A 15269-nucleotide genomic window follows, 5' to 3' on the forward strand; every position below is an offset into this window, starting at 1 on the left:
AAACTTCCGACGTGTCCCTCCATTTTAACTTAAATTAATCTCCACCATTCATTTAAATTAATTTTACATAATTTAATATTATCAAATTTATTAATATAAAATATAAAATTTTAATAAATCTATTCAATACCAATTTAACCAATGTAGATTTAATCAAACAATCAAATTTAATATTAAAAAATTTCATAATTTTACATTTTAATTATTCAAATAGACTCCAAACAATTCAAATATAATCAAAATGACCTAATTTAATATTAAAAAATTCATAAATTTTACAAATTAACCATTTAGATGCATTCTAAATAGTACAAATTTATATTAACTTTTGTATATTTTTATATTAATAAATATGATATTAAAAATATTTAAAAATTAATTTAAATGAATGACAGAAATCAATTTGAACTGAAATAGAAGGCCGAAATAGCTCCTAGCCTTATGAGCACGCTCATCACAAATTATCCTTGCTAATGATAACATTTGAACAAACAGAACGCTAGAAAGAAAGTGATGTCATCAGATAGAGGGAGAAGTGGATGCAGGTCAGGGTACACAATGCCGGGGATTCAACACTTCCACTTATAACAGAGGGAAACAATTACATTAGTGATCCATCACGTCAATAAACCCTACTCCAAACAATCAAAAGGTTGCAATCTTGCAATGGTATTCTGAGCAGCTGTGATTTCTACTTCTATGTATTGATGTGCTCCTTCAAGCATCACCTTCCAACTGTAAATTAACAATCAATTATTAGTAATATTATGCTTTTCTTGCCCACCTCAAATTAAAAAATTGTAAGCAAATAGAGAATATTGCCGTGTTGGTCTCAGCGTATTTTTGGATTCTTCATCAAATATCTTAAATTTTAGATTTGTTTTTGTGATATTTTGAGGTTTTTGAACATTAACAAGATTGAAACTCAAAATTAAATTTTTAGTTAAGCAAGACATAATCCCTATATATAATTTGCACTTCCATTTGATGCATACATGAACACGGTGTATTGTCTTGATTTCTCGTGAAGCTCCAAATTTTTTCCATTTAAAATTATACTACTAACTCATGACCTTTTCAGTAATTTACATATGCAAACATACTTTTACTAGTACATATCCATCATAATTAATTTTTTTCAAAAATTATTTCCCAATTAAACAATCCAAACAAAAAGGGGTCACAACAAAATCAAGTCTTCTGTCCATAAATTAATTCTCAAATCAATTTTACTCATGCTAACATCATAAACCAAACACCCTCTCCCATGTTGAACCTAATGAAAGACCCCCAATACCCACCTGGGAACAAAAAAACCAACCAATCTCATCCAAAATCACCTCGTTCGCACCTTAAACTAAAACTTTGATATTGACCCTCCCAAAAGCCAAACCAAACTGGTTCTACAATCAATAAGATAAATTTGGTAGGCCAGACGAATCAAGCCACCAACCCCTAGTCACAATTTCGACTATCTAAATTCCACAAATTCAAAGAATCAGCAATATAGATCCATGATGACGCCCAAGGGCAACTCCCAATAACGAGTTTCCAAGGCCATCACAATGTCCGATCCTCAACCCATCACAATGGTCAAACCATAAACAACCAACACAGAAATTGCCATAAACCATACACACAGACCAACAATTCCAATATCACAGTTCCACAGTATTCTAGAAGATAGATCACCAAATCAGTAAACGATTATCCATAGGTTCCACACAATGCAATAGAAAACATGATCCTCTGAACAGAGGCAAAGAAGTTAGCTATTTTGATTGTGTGCTCTCAAGCATTATACACTAAATATAAATAATACCATTCTTTTGAGAATGATCAAACATCATGCTTTAGCATCTGGTGTTAGGGAATGCAAATTTATTTTAGATCATCTCAGGCATAATTATTATCATTTTCAAATAGACCTAAGATGGACAAAATGAACCTCACCTTCAGTATAGGCACCACATTGGATGATTTGAACAGGTAGCTCAAAACCATATTCTCCAATCATATCCAGTGTTCGTTGTCCACCAATAAGCTCCCCGAAGACCACATATGAACTGCACAAGATCCCAAACAGGATCAGTGAATGCACTTCTTCAAATGCAATGTTTGCACACCAGGCAATGCATATTCCCACCCCAGCTGGTCATGAGAAGGAAAAGATAAGCATAAACAGTGATAAATATCTCCAATAATTAACTACATAAAAAAACCTGTCAAGGGATGGATCAGCTTTCAATGTGATCACAAATAGAGAACCAAATTTTTTGCAATCATCTTTTGACATTGACAAAAGACCTGCTTTAGAATGCTCAAGAGTAGGTGACTCATCTGAAAGAAACCACGAGAACAATAGAGAACCTCCATTCATCAAAATAAATAGACATATATTTATGCTTTTCAAAAGCATGGTCCAGGATCCAGCATTCTCACCTGGGAAATTTGAACCATATATGCTTTCTCCAAATCCCTCTGCAAAAGATAAAAATGAGATGCAATGGTGCAACAGTAGATATTATATCCAGGGATGAAACTTATACTTGCAATTAACAATGTAATTATGAAGCACCCCTTGGTTCACAATACTAACTCAATATGATACAGTGTTGAGAGGATCCTTCAAAAAAGAATAGCAAGGGCAATGCAGAACCTCTATTCATCAAAATAAATAAACAAGGACATTTTGAAAGCTTTTTCCAAGTGTGGTTCCAGGATCCAACACTCTCACCTGGGCATCTTGAAGTATAAGTGAATTCTTGGTAGTCCCCTGCAAAAAGATAAAAATGAGATGCAAAGGTGTAAGTAAGAGTAGACATTATATCCAAGGATGAAGCTTATACATGCAATTAACATTGTAAGTATGAATAACCGCTTTGTAATACTAGCTCAATATGAAACAGTATTGAAAGGATCCTTCAAAAACCAATTTATAGACAAGTAAAACCGTATTTCGATATAAACTGAAGATTGAAGATTTAAATGTACACTAATGCACGAATATCAACAGCAGCATCCTGTTAAACTTAGGATTTCCAACAAGATACACTATTCAACCACTCATGTAGAAAGACTCTTCAGTGACATCATTTATAATTGGAAGAAAAATGACCCAGTTAAAATCCTCAATTGCTACTCTTAATCCAATCCTACTGTTTAGCGAGCCATACAATTCGAAGACAAGGGGATACAATTTTACCTATGATCAATATGATAATAACTAAGATAAAATATATAAAACACATAATTCACAAGTAGTGAACATTATGACTCATGCTTCAAATTACGTGCAATGCTAAAACAAAACAACAACAACAACAACAACAAGCCTTTGTCCCACTAAGTGGGGTCGGCTACATGGATTGCAAGACGTCATTGTGCTCTATCATTTATCAAGCTTTTAGGAATATTGTTAATTAAGAGATCGCGTTCAACAACTTCTAAGAGTGTTCTCTTAGGCCTTCCTCTACCTCTCTTAATCGGACTCAAAGTTATATATTCCACTCTTCTCACTGGTGCCTCCCTTGATCTTCTTTGTACATGCCCAAACCATCTCAACCGATTTTCTACCATTTTTTCCTCAATAGGTGCCACCCTCACTTTTTCGCGTACGTGCTCATTTCGAATTTTATCTTTACGTGTATGTCCGCACATCCATCGTAACATTCTCATCTCTGCTACTCCAACTTTATGCTCTTGCTGTCCCGTTAGAGCCCAGCATTCACTACTATATAACATTGCCGGTCTGATAGCAGTGCGATAAAACTTTTCTTTAAGTTTATTAGGCACCTTACGGTCGCAAATAACTCCTTTAGCTTTTCTCCAATTAAACCACCCAGCTTGAATTCTATGTGAAATATCTCCACTGATTTCGCCATCATTTTGAATAATGACTCCCAAATATCTAAACTTTTCCACTTGAGGTATAATTTGATCTCCCAATTTCACTTCCAAATTATTGTCGAATATTCCTTTACCAAATTTACAATATAAATATTCCATCTTACTTCTACTCAGACGAAAACCTTTCGACTTCAATGTCCTCCTCCATAGCTCAAGTTTGTAATTAACCTCTTCTCTTGTCTCTGCTATAAGAACTATATCATCCACGAAGAGCATACATTTCGGGATTTCCTCTTGAATATGTTCCGTCAAAACATTTAAAATCAAGTTGAACAAATAAGGACTCAGAGATGATCCTTGATGTAATCCAATCTTTATAGGAAAATCCTTTGTTTGACCACTAGGCGTTCTTATACTAGTTTTTACCCCCTCATACATATCTTGTATGGCTTTAATATAAGTAATCCGTACTCCCTTTTTTTCCAACGCTTTCCAAAGCACTTCTCTTGGTATACGGTCATAAGCTTTTTCTAAATCAATAAAAACCATGTGTAGATCTTTATCTTTACAACGATACTTTTCCATTAATCCCCTTAGTAGATAAATCGCCTCTGTAATTGATCTATCTGGCATAAAACCAAATTGATTCTCAGAAATACTTGTCTCCAATCTCAACCTGTGCTCAATGCTAAAACAAAACAAAAAAAAAACCCCCGCTTTTATTATAATTAGTAACTAGTAATAACAAGGAAAAATAATGACAATTGCCTCATGTGATGAGCCAAGATGATATGATGAAAAACATGAGAAGGGCAACCTCAAAATCATCAAAGTGACTAAGTTTACAGTATAGAACTACAAGCTTCAAAACTAGTCAAGTATGCAATCCTAAGGTCAATGCATCCATATAAAACATACCTCCAGCATAAATATCACCCCCCTGCAAAAGGAAAACCAGCTATCAGTACATAGTCACAATAACACATAGCATACAAACTGCATTTGGACATTACAAAGCCTACTTAGCATTAAAAGGTGGAGGTGGACAACTTCGTGAGTGCAAGCTGAAAACTATATCAGTACATACCTTGACATAGGAGCAACCCTGCTCAATGGGATAAAAGAAAGAGCCTATATAAAACAGTATCTGACCACTAGGACTAAGTCCCTTTTCTCCTGAACAAATAAGAATTAAATGAGAAATGGAGAACCCATATCAGAAACCGTAAAATCAAAATGAGTTAGCACGTCCTCAGGCTTGTTCAATTAGCCAGAGTGTAATTGTATAACAGGAGGGTTTTGCTAGGGGTTTATAATGAAATCAAATTATTACCTGTACATAGTGCACGGAAATTTTCTGCAGTGAAGGGGGCGACATCATAGAATAGCTGGGAGGATGAAAGACTTTGTTAGGTTGCATTTACACTCTCCTCAAAGTCTAAGTTGCAAAATCAAAAAGGCATAAAATTCTTCATGTATTGTTGAAAAAGAAAAAAAGTACCTTAAAAATCATTCTTTCACAACGACGATCATCTATAGAGACATCCATAAAAACCATGGGATTCTTCTCCTTAGGCAACGGTGATACCGTTAGCCTAGCTAAGGGAGCGCAAATTTCAGCTGCAATAATGATACGTAAGAAAATTAAAGAAACTGATATATAATTATAATAATGACTTATACTATAGGAAAGTTTATTATAAATTACTCAGGGAGTTTTACTTTGAATTTGATTTTAAATTAGATAAAATTTAGATTAGATTAGACTAAATCATTCATATAAAAACCAGCCTACTTTTCATGATTTTGCTTCATTTGTGAGCAAATAGAGGTCAACAATGAATTGATCTATTTTGATTGTGTGATCTTAAGCAGTATACACTGAATATAAATAATACCATTCTTTTGAGAACGATCTACACGCTTTCGCTTTCCCCCTGCAACATCTTCAAGGCTTTCATCATCAGGGTTGTCGTCAGCTTTGCTATCACTACCTAAATAGGTTCATCTAATGTCAAGCCGAGCCAGAACCATACACATAAAGGAGAGACAGATCATGTATTATACACTAAATATAAATGAGAATGATCTCAACACTTATGCTTCTTCTGTTGAACATCACAACCATCAATTTAATCAAAGGCATATTGTTGATTGAAATAAGATGGCCAAAATAAGTCACACCTTCAATATAAACCCCACAATCATCAACTTTAACAGCTACCAATGAAGCATAATCATCAGCTTCAATAGGCAATGAAGGTAACTCTTCAATCTTTCTCAATGTATCAAATCCATCAACAAGCTGCCCAAAAACCACATAGAACCTGAAGAAGATTCCGCACAACTGTACTGGTAAATTATATGCTTCTTCAAATGCAATGACTGCAAACCAGACAACTGAAATTGACACCCCAGCAGCTCATGCGAAGGAAAAAAAGGAGCAGAACACAGCGCTAAATACCTCAAAGAGTTACATATAAAACATCTAAACAAACCTGTCAAGATAGTCATCCGGTTTCAACGTTATTGCAAAATGAGAACCAATAGCATAACGATCAGCAATTGATATGGACAAAAGACCTTTTCTATCATGCTTAAACATAGCTGGCTCATCTGAAATAAATCACAAGAACAATGTAAAAACTCAGCTCATCAAAATAAACAGTCAAAGTCATTTTGGGTTATGTCTATAAGACAATATATATATATATATATTGAATCATTGCATTCTATATGGTAAGAGCTCAAACGAATGACTGCAGGATCTAGAATTCTCACTTGGGAACTGAGAACCATATATGCTATCTCCAAGCTCTGCTAAACCATAAAAAACGAGATGCAAAGGTGTGAGAGTAGACACTACATTGAGGGAGGATAAAAAATGATTAAAAAGTTTGCGAAATTATACAAAACTGATCATTAGACTGGATGAAACTCATACTCTCAATTAACATTGTGATAGAACCCAATCTAAAAATGAGGACAAACTAGCTCAAGAGTTCATATTCAACTTCCAAACATAATCTGGGGTTACTCTAATGAAGTAAGCTACAGACAGTGAAGAAAACTAAAGTAAATAAGAGAAAGACAAATTGAATAAAAATGACGTATTAATCAAGTAAAACAGCATTTTATATTATTTGAAGATTTACATATAAACTGATACACATAAATATCAATGATAGCAAATGGTTGAACTTAGGATTTCCAAACAGATGCACTATTTAACCACTCATTTAGAAATAAATCTTAAGTGACATTTTTAATTTGAAAAAAATGACCCAGTTAAAATCCTCAATTGTTGTCTCAATCCAATCCTACTGTTTAGCAACCCAAGGGATTCAAGGACAAGAGGATACCAAATTTACTTATAATCGATATATCAATATCTAAGATAAAATATATAACAAGACACATTATACATAAGCAGTGAACATGACAGTTCATTCAAATTCCATGTGATGCATCGGGGGAAAAAACAAGAATCTACTTTTAGTTGAGGGTTAATAGTAATTAGTAAAGTAATATTAACGGCTTCATGTGATGAGTCAAGATCATATGACCAAAATCATGAGACAGACAACTTCAAAAAAAAATGAAAGTGACTACATGCACTGTATCAAATTACAAGCTAGAAAAAGTAGAGCAAGAAGTGTGTCATCCTAATGTCAATGCATCAATAGAAAACATACCGAATGAATCCCATAAAGTACCCCCCTGCAAAAGGAAAACCAGCCATCAATATATACTCAAGATACCATAATGCATACATAATGGGTTTGAAAATTATGAAGCTTATTAGCATTCTAAGATGGACAGGTTAGTAAGTACCAGCTTAAAACTACACCACAAGAAAAGCAGATATCCTACAACATAAACAAGGATAACTGACTAAAGAAGGGACAACTCCTAAGCCATGTTCGACTTCAACCACAACATCAAGGGTAGAACAACAATACAGAAGATGATCCTAGGTGCAACAAGAGCAAAAAAATAAATAAATAAATAACATACCTTCACAAAGGAGCCACCTTTCACAATGTGATAGAAGGAAGTACCCTTGTAGTGCAGTGGCACTTTTAATTTGCTGCTGATTCCCTTCTCTCCTGAACAAATGGAAAAACTAAATGAGAAATGAGGAACTTGGATCATGAACCATAAAATCCAACTGAATTAGCATGCCCAAGGGCTTGTTCAATTAGTCAGGACTCTAATTGTAGCACGGGAGGGCTTTACTAGGGAAATAAAACCACCAAATTGTAACCTGTACATAGCGCACGAAAATTCTCTGCAGCGTAGGGGAAAATCTCATCGAATAACTGGTGGGAGGACGAAAGAATCCATTAGGTTGCATTTCGACTCTCCTCAAAGTTGAAAGTTGCAAAATGCAAAAGCTTTATCATGTATCACCACAATCATTGTAATTCAAAAGTATTAAAAGGAAAATGGATACCTCAAAAATCAACTTTCCAACACGTTTATTATGTATAGAAATATCCATAAAAACCCGGGGATGCTTCTTCTCTTCCATTGTTTTCCTTTTATATATCAGAACTCAGGCCAACATAAACACTGAAGTCACAAAAGTCAGTAAAGAGGCACCAATTAATTATTGATATTAAGTAATATTGCATCAGAATCATATACTGATACAAGCAAAGATCATATCAAAGCCACGACACTTGCAAGCTTGAAAAGCAATAATTTCCTGATCCATTGTGACTTCATAAGTGGTTCCTGCGGAGCAATGGTAAGTCGATGGCCCCATCAACCAAGGTGGAAAAAAAGAGAACGTGTCCAGGGAATTTATCGAAGGAAGAAGAGGGAGATGTCAAACATAATTAAATTTTTCTTTGACTAAATATCACAAATTAAGGATTGAGAAGAATAAAACAATATTTCCATCAAAATCAAACAAAATCCCAACTAACAAATTACTCAATCACAGAAAAAAGATACCAACAAATCCGCCGGAAATTCACCGGAAAAAATGGCCCAAAATCGCATGAAAATTCCCTCAGCAAATAACAGAAAAGTTGATCGGTGACTGGCGAATAGCAAGAACGAAGAAGGAGCAGCGTTTGCAGCAAAGGGAGACGATTGAGAGGAAGGAAGAGACTCGCGAGCGTGAAAACATGAATGGATGTGGGTCCGTTTGGTTTTTCCAACGTTCAAAGAATAAAATTTTACTTTTAAAAAATTAAAATTACTTAAATAAAATATTTTATAAAAAAATACATCTTGAAAGTACATTTAATTAAACAGCAGTTAAAAGTGAATTTTTAAAACGTAATTATTTAAAATTTTTAAAAAGTAAATTTAAAAAATAAAATATTATTTAACCATACTACCTTAAGTTTAATCTCTTATTCTTTTATTTAAAAAATAGTTAATTCATTAAAAATATAATTATTATTTTAATAATAATAATTAAGTATTAATTTTTTTAGTATTATAAATTAAATAATTAATCATATTAATTTTTAGCATTAATGTATATTAAAAATTACAAATCTTTATTACATCTTTTAAAATTATAAATTAAAAAATACAAATAACTAGAGATTAAATTTTTAACATTATAGATCAAATTTGTGTTATTTAAAATCTTTATTATATTTTTTAAATATTTTAAATATATTACATTTGTATAATAAAAATTATAAATCATTATAAATTAATGTCCTTTTTGATAATTGCACATTCAAAAGCACATTTCACTATCACAAACCAAACAACTTTAATGTATCAAACTGATTTTTGAAAAAATATATTCAAACACAAATTTCATTACAACAACTGACTTTCACTAAACTGACTTTCATCACCAAATGAACTTTTACTAAATGAACTTTTGACAAACTGAAAATCAAATACACACTAAATCACTAAGGTAATTTAACCTAATTCAATTTCCCTAGGTCAGCAAAAATAATAATAATAATAACAAAATAATTCAATTCCTTCAGAAATATCCTTTGATAATTTAACCTTTTAAGTTTTAAACCTAGCTTTAAAAATTTTGAGAAATAAAAAATTCAACAAAAAGCCTTTTCTTTTTTTTTTTTTAAGTTGCCAAACAATAAAAAGCCTTTCACTCTAATGGGCGCCTTATTAAAAATGTGGTATGATGAATTGACTATTAATGTATACTTTATTAATAACAAGTCTACAGTTTAACTACATCACATCTAATTCATGGATTCTATAAAAGATTTGGCTACAACATTAATTTCCCAACAAGATTTATGTTTTTCATGTTTTACCTATAAGATAGTTCAAATTTTAATGGACATTTAAAAAAAATCAAGGATATAATTAAGAAATAAATTATACTCCTTCCGTCCCAAATTATAAAACACTTTTAAATAAAATTTTACATATCAATAAATCTCATTAAATATACTTAAGAACCTTATCTTTTCAAAACAAAAATATAAACTTTAAAAATACCCATAATTTAATACATTGAAAAGAAAAGAGACAAAAATTAATTATAGAGAGAGCAAGGGTAATATTAAAATTAGTATATTTAATGAAATCTTAATCTACTCAAAGTATCTTATATTTTGAAATAAAAAAACTTCTTTAAAGATGTCCTATAATTTAGGATGGAGAAAATACCAATTACCAAGTGACTTATATTCTGAATGAAGAATAGTTTTTATAATGCCATTTATATTTTAAATTGAAGAAAGTACTTCATAGTTAAACTGTCTTACTTGAAGCAGGTATAACTAACAACGTTTGCATGATAAATTGGTAATTAAACAGATCTTACAATTGACTATTTTATCATTGAATTGTGACTTTAAGCTAACAAAATTAACACCTTCGCATAATGAATTAACAGCTTTGCATGGTAAATTCTCATCTATACATACCTTATATGTCATTTTCCCAATATATAATACCCACGTAATTATTAGAAAGCAATTTTTTTTAGATGCCCGTAATATTTTCTAAAAACAAAGACATAATTGTAGGTTTGTATTCAAAAAATATTAAATTTACTTCCTTCTTTTTCATTCCATTTCATTGTGAGCACTTGCTTTCAGGTACGTTTAAGAGTATATGATCGAATAGAAAGAAATGATCATTATTAGAATGAAATGTGGTGGAATGGGACGGAGTGGAATGAAACAAAATATTCCATTGTTTGGGAGTTTCATTAAAAAAAATAAATGATTTTATTTAATTATTTTTTAAGAATAATTTTGAATAAGATATAGTTAATTTTTTTTAAAATTTTAAGATAAGGGGGAGTGAAAGAGTGAGTGAGAGTGAGTAAAATAAGGATAATTTTATAAAAATATTATTTATATCATATCATTCTATCCTTGACTGTTAAGAAAAATAGGTTTAGGATGGCACGGGATAACTTGAGATGTCACTTCAAATTATTCCATCCTCTTTTAAAATTTTCTTCCAAATAATAGCATAAAGTAGGGCTGTGCAAAAGTCTCGTAGTATGGTCCAACCCGTGAAAACCCGGTCCTGTCCGGTCTTATAAAATGTTGGTCCTACAAGACTAAAAAGACCAAAAAGACAGGACTAATTTTTCGGATAAGACCAGACTCGAGACCAAGTATCTGGACTAAGTGGTCCAATCTAGTCCTATAGAATTATTTTAATATAATTAAAAATAATTTATAAATTATTAATTAATAAGTTAGTGAATTAATCTTACATTATTACATTTTGTATTAACACATTGAATAAAGAAAAAGTCACCCAGCACTCCAGGCTCCAGCAACCGGCAGCGTCAATTATGATCTCACACGTGTTAATCACTTTAGTCACACAGCAAGTCAATAAAGAGCAAATGCCGTCAGAAATCCAGCTCACTTCAAGTTCAGCATAAAACTCATTCTTAGTTTCTTTCCACACTCTCTAGTCTCTAGTGCACCGAAGCCCTACCTCCTCCAGTACGCCACTACCGAACACCGTCAATCACGTCGCCCGCCGTTGCTCTTCCCTCTTCATTCTTGTTCGAGCCCTAATCTCTGATTCATTGCTCTTCCTTCTTCATTCTTGCTCGAGCTGTTCTCCTGCCACCGCTGCTCCGCTAGTGTGCCACCACTGTCGGCATCGCCTCTCGCATCTGATTCACCACTGGTACTCTCCATTAACCTTAACCTCTGATTCACCGCCATTCTCGCACGTTCAAGCAAGCAATCGCCAGGTAAGTCCTGTTACCCATTGCCCCACCCCCACCCCTGCTCGAGCCATTCCTTGTTCTTCTTCCTTTCATTTTTTTCACTTGAAAAGTAGCTATAGAGATTTCTTGTGCTGACCCAAGTCTGGCATATTCTTGTTCGTTTTCCCTTGTTTTTTTTACCTAACTCTGCCTCATCATTGAATCTGTGAAAAACCATTGAAGTGGATGTGTTTTTTTCCCTGACTCTAGCTCATCACTCTACACAATCCAAAATTTGTTGAAATTTGCTACACAATTTTAGATTGACTTGTCTTAGAAGTTGCTTAATATGGATTGAAATTTGTTACACAGATTTGGAAGATTGAAATTTGTTAGACAGATTTGGATTGACTTGTTTTAGAAGTTGTTTAAAGTTTTTCCCCATGTCTGTGTTGATCTGTTCGAAGAACATTCCTGTGGGATGATTTTTATTAGTAATCACCTTATCAATTATGTGCTCTCATTTTTTAGCTTTTGTATTACCTGCCATGATTTTGTGCTGTTATAACTTGTCCATTTTGCTTCCTTTTCATCATTGTGAAGTGATGGATATTGAGCAAACATCCAACATTGACCAACCTCAATCGTCTCCTTTCACTGGTGCAAAATGTGAGTTTAACTTCTTCTGGATCATCTTTGACACCTACTCCTCCTCCTCAACCCCCAACTACTATGGAATGTCCTCCTCCTCTTACAACTGTAACTGAAAGTGAAGCTACAGAAGGTAGTAGAAAGAGAAAAAATTCTTCAAGAAAGGTGTCAAAAGTATGGGAACACTTTACTAAGTTACCATTGGAAGAGACAAATGGAGAAGTTAGAGCTGCATGCAAGTACTGTAATTTAGATTATGCTTGTAACCCAGGCAAGCATGGTTTAACATCCTTGAAGAGGCATATACCAAAGTGTCCCAAGAATCCACATAAAGCTACACAAATGACAAAACAATCTATGTTGAATTATGTGACACCAAGTGGGCAAGAGGGAAGCTTAGTACCTCACATGTTCAATCAGAAACGATGTCGCAGGGCTCTAGTTGAGTTCATCATATGTGATGAGATGTCATTTAGGCTTGTTGAGAAAGAAGGCTTTAAAAAGTTTGTAAAGGAGTTAGAACCACGATTTCAAATCCCTTCAAGAACAACAGTGGCTAGAGATGCCTGGCAATTGTATCTTGGTGAAATTAGAATCTTGAAAAATTTGTTGAAGAAGTGTACTAATCGTCTTTGCCTCACTACAGATTACTGGACATCAATTTAAAACTTCAATTACTTATGTTTGACAGCCCATTTCATTGATAATGATTGGAACTTGCATAAGAGGATTCTAAGTTTTTACATGGTTGAGAATCACAAGGGTGATACGATAGGCAAGACAATTGAAAGGTGCTTATCAGATTGGGGCATACAAAATGTGTTTACCATAACTATGGATAATGCAACTTTCAATGACACAGCCTTATCTTACTTAAAAAGGCATCTAAAGAATTGGAGGGGTCTTGTTTATGGTGGTGATTATCTTCAACTACAGTGTTCTGCACATATTCTTAATCTAATTGTTAATGACCGGTTGAAGGAGTTGAAAGATACTTTTGAGTCCATTGAAATGTTATTAGATATGTTCGTTCCTCTCCTGCTCGCTTGCAAAGATTTAAATATGTTTGTGAATTGGAAATGTTGGACACAAAAAGCATTGTTTGCCTTGATGTCAATACTAGATGAAATTCTACATATTTAATGTTAGATGTGGCTTTGAAGTTTCAAAAGGCATTTGAAAGATTAGAGGATGAGGATGAAGATTTTGTTAGCTACTTCAACAAAGGTTTAAAGTGTCATGCTCAGAGTGGCTTTTCTTGTTTAGAGGGTAGCATAGATGCTTATGTTTATAGGCAAGGTGCTAGACCCGATGATAACATAGATGCTTTTGCTCACTCTAGGCAAGCTCCTCCTAAGCGTAATGGCCCTCCAAACAAACAAGCTTGGAGTAAAGCACGATTCTTTCTTAAGTTCTTGAAGGTATTTTATAATGTCACTTTACAATTTTCTAGCACACTAAAAGTTACTGCACATACATGTTTCCATCAAATTTCTTTAATTCAAGAGTTGTTAGATGAGAATATTGAAAGTGATGACCCTCTTCTTAGGGAGATGTCTTTGAGCATGAAGAGTAAGTATGATAAGTATTGGGGGGCAGCAGATAATTTAAACCCTTTGTTGATTATTGCTGTGATTCTTGATCCTCGATACAAGCTTGCCTATATTAATCATGTATTTGATCAACTTTTTCTTGCCCCTGACCTTTGCATGTCCATAAAGAACAAGGCAAGAGACACTTTGTATCGCCTATTTGAGGAATACTCTGCAACAGTTAGTCCTGATATAAGCAGTTCTGGTAGTGTCAACTCTTCAAGTTCTCTTGACACCAACACTTCAAATGCAAGTAAAGGTAAAAAAAGACCCTGGTCATAGATGGTTAGCATCCCAGAAGCAAAAAAGCTCGTCAGTTGATACCCAATCAGAGTTGGATAGATACCTTTCTGCTAGTACATCTGAGGACACCCCTATTGATGATGATGATGATGATTTTGATATCTTGACATGGTAGAAGATTAATTCTACAAGTACAGAGTGCTTTCCTTGATAGCACGAGATGTATTGGCTATACCAGTATCTACAGTTGCTTCTGAATCAGCTTTTAGCACTGAAGGACGTGTTGTTGATGATTATAGGAGTTCTTTATCTCCTAAGATGACTGAAGCACTCATTTGTGCCCAGAATTGGCTAGTTGCAGGGCAATCTCTCTCAAAGTTTGTCTCTATGTTTCATGAGGTTGATAATTTTCAAGAGACTGACGATGTGGTTAATGTTACAGGTAATATATTCAATTTTATGTCTCTTAATTTAATTTATATATTGCATTTTTACACTTACTAATCACTTTATATATGTGTATATGATTTTTTTTTACAGATGCTTCAAGTGTTATTAACACTAAGGAGATAATTATTTGAAGATTTATTGAGTTTGTTTCTGTTGAAGCTAAGGAGATAATTACATGACAGATGTAATGTAGTGTTAAACTTTGTTGAGTGTTTTTGTTGAAGTTATATATTTAAATCATTTGGAGTTTGAACTGTAACTGAAATATTATTTTCTTGATGTTAGAAATTATTATGAATTATGAATTTATTATGATTATAACTTATAAGTGTTTTTATTAT

The 15269-nt window shown here is 33.3% G+C and overlaps 2 protein-coding genes across 7 annotated transcripts; one reads left to right on the plus strand and one right to left on the minus strand.

Annotated features, from left to right (window-relative positions):
• Positions 1-379: 379 nt before the first annotated feature.
• Positions 380-8998, minus strand: LOC129288308 (peptidyl-prolyl cis-trans isomerase CYP95-like). 6 transcript variants are annotated; one of them, XM_054924821.1, is made up of 18 exons: positions 8835-8998; positions 8306-8424; positions 8117-8171; positions 7867-7958; positions 7545-7569; positions 6631-6711; positions 6348-6465; positions 6034-6176; positions 5748-5843; positions 5351-5469; positions 5183-5237; positions 4937-5025; positions 4768-4789; positions 2738-2776; positions 2443-2481; positions 2223-2340; positions 1954-2066; positions 380-735 (listed from the first exon to the last, which is right to left on the minus strand). In XM_054924821.1, the coding sequence occupies exons 2-18, from the start codon at positions 8381-8383 to the stop codon at positions 725-727; spliced, it is 1293 nt and encodes a 430-aa protein (XP_054780796.1). In that variant the 5' UTR covers positions 8384-8424; positions 8835-8998; the 3' UTR covers positions 380-724. The 6 variants fall into 6 exon arrangements, with proteins under 6 accessions (XP_054780796.1, XP_054780797.1, XP_054780794.1 ...); XM_054924822.1 differs by having other exon boundaries at positions 8812-8998; XM_054924819.1 differs by having other exon boundaries at positions 8306-8589; positions 8812-8998.
• A 3726-nt stretch (positions 8999-12724) lies between these two features.
• Positions 12725-15059, plus strand: LOC129288304 (zinc finger BED domain-containing protein DAYSLEEPER-like). Its single transcript, XM_054924817.1, has 5 exons — positions 12725-13226; positions 13335-13711; positions 13807-14494; positions 14693-14920; positions 15019-15059. Exons 1-5 carry the CDS (start codon positions 12725-12727, stop codon positions 15057-15059), a joined length of 1836 nt encoding a protein of 611 aa, XP_054780792.1.
• The last annotated feature ends 210 nt before the right edge of the window (positions 15060-15269 follow it).

This window comes from Prosopis cineraria, unplaced genomic scaffold, assembly GCF_029017545.1.
Source record: "Prosopis cineraria cultivar Desert tree isolate PC_DT_omini unplaced genomic scaffold, ASM2901754v1 PC12, whole genome shotgun sequence".
NCBI classification, from domain to species: domain Eukaryota; kingdom Viridiplantae; phylum Streptophyta; class Magnoliopsida; order Fabales; family Fabaceae; genus Prosopis; species Prosopis cineraria.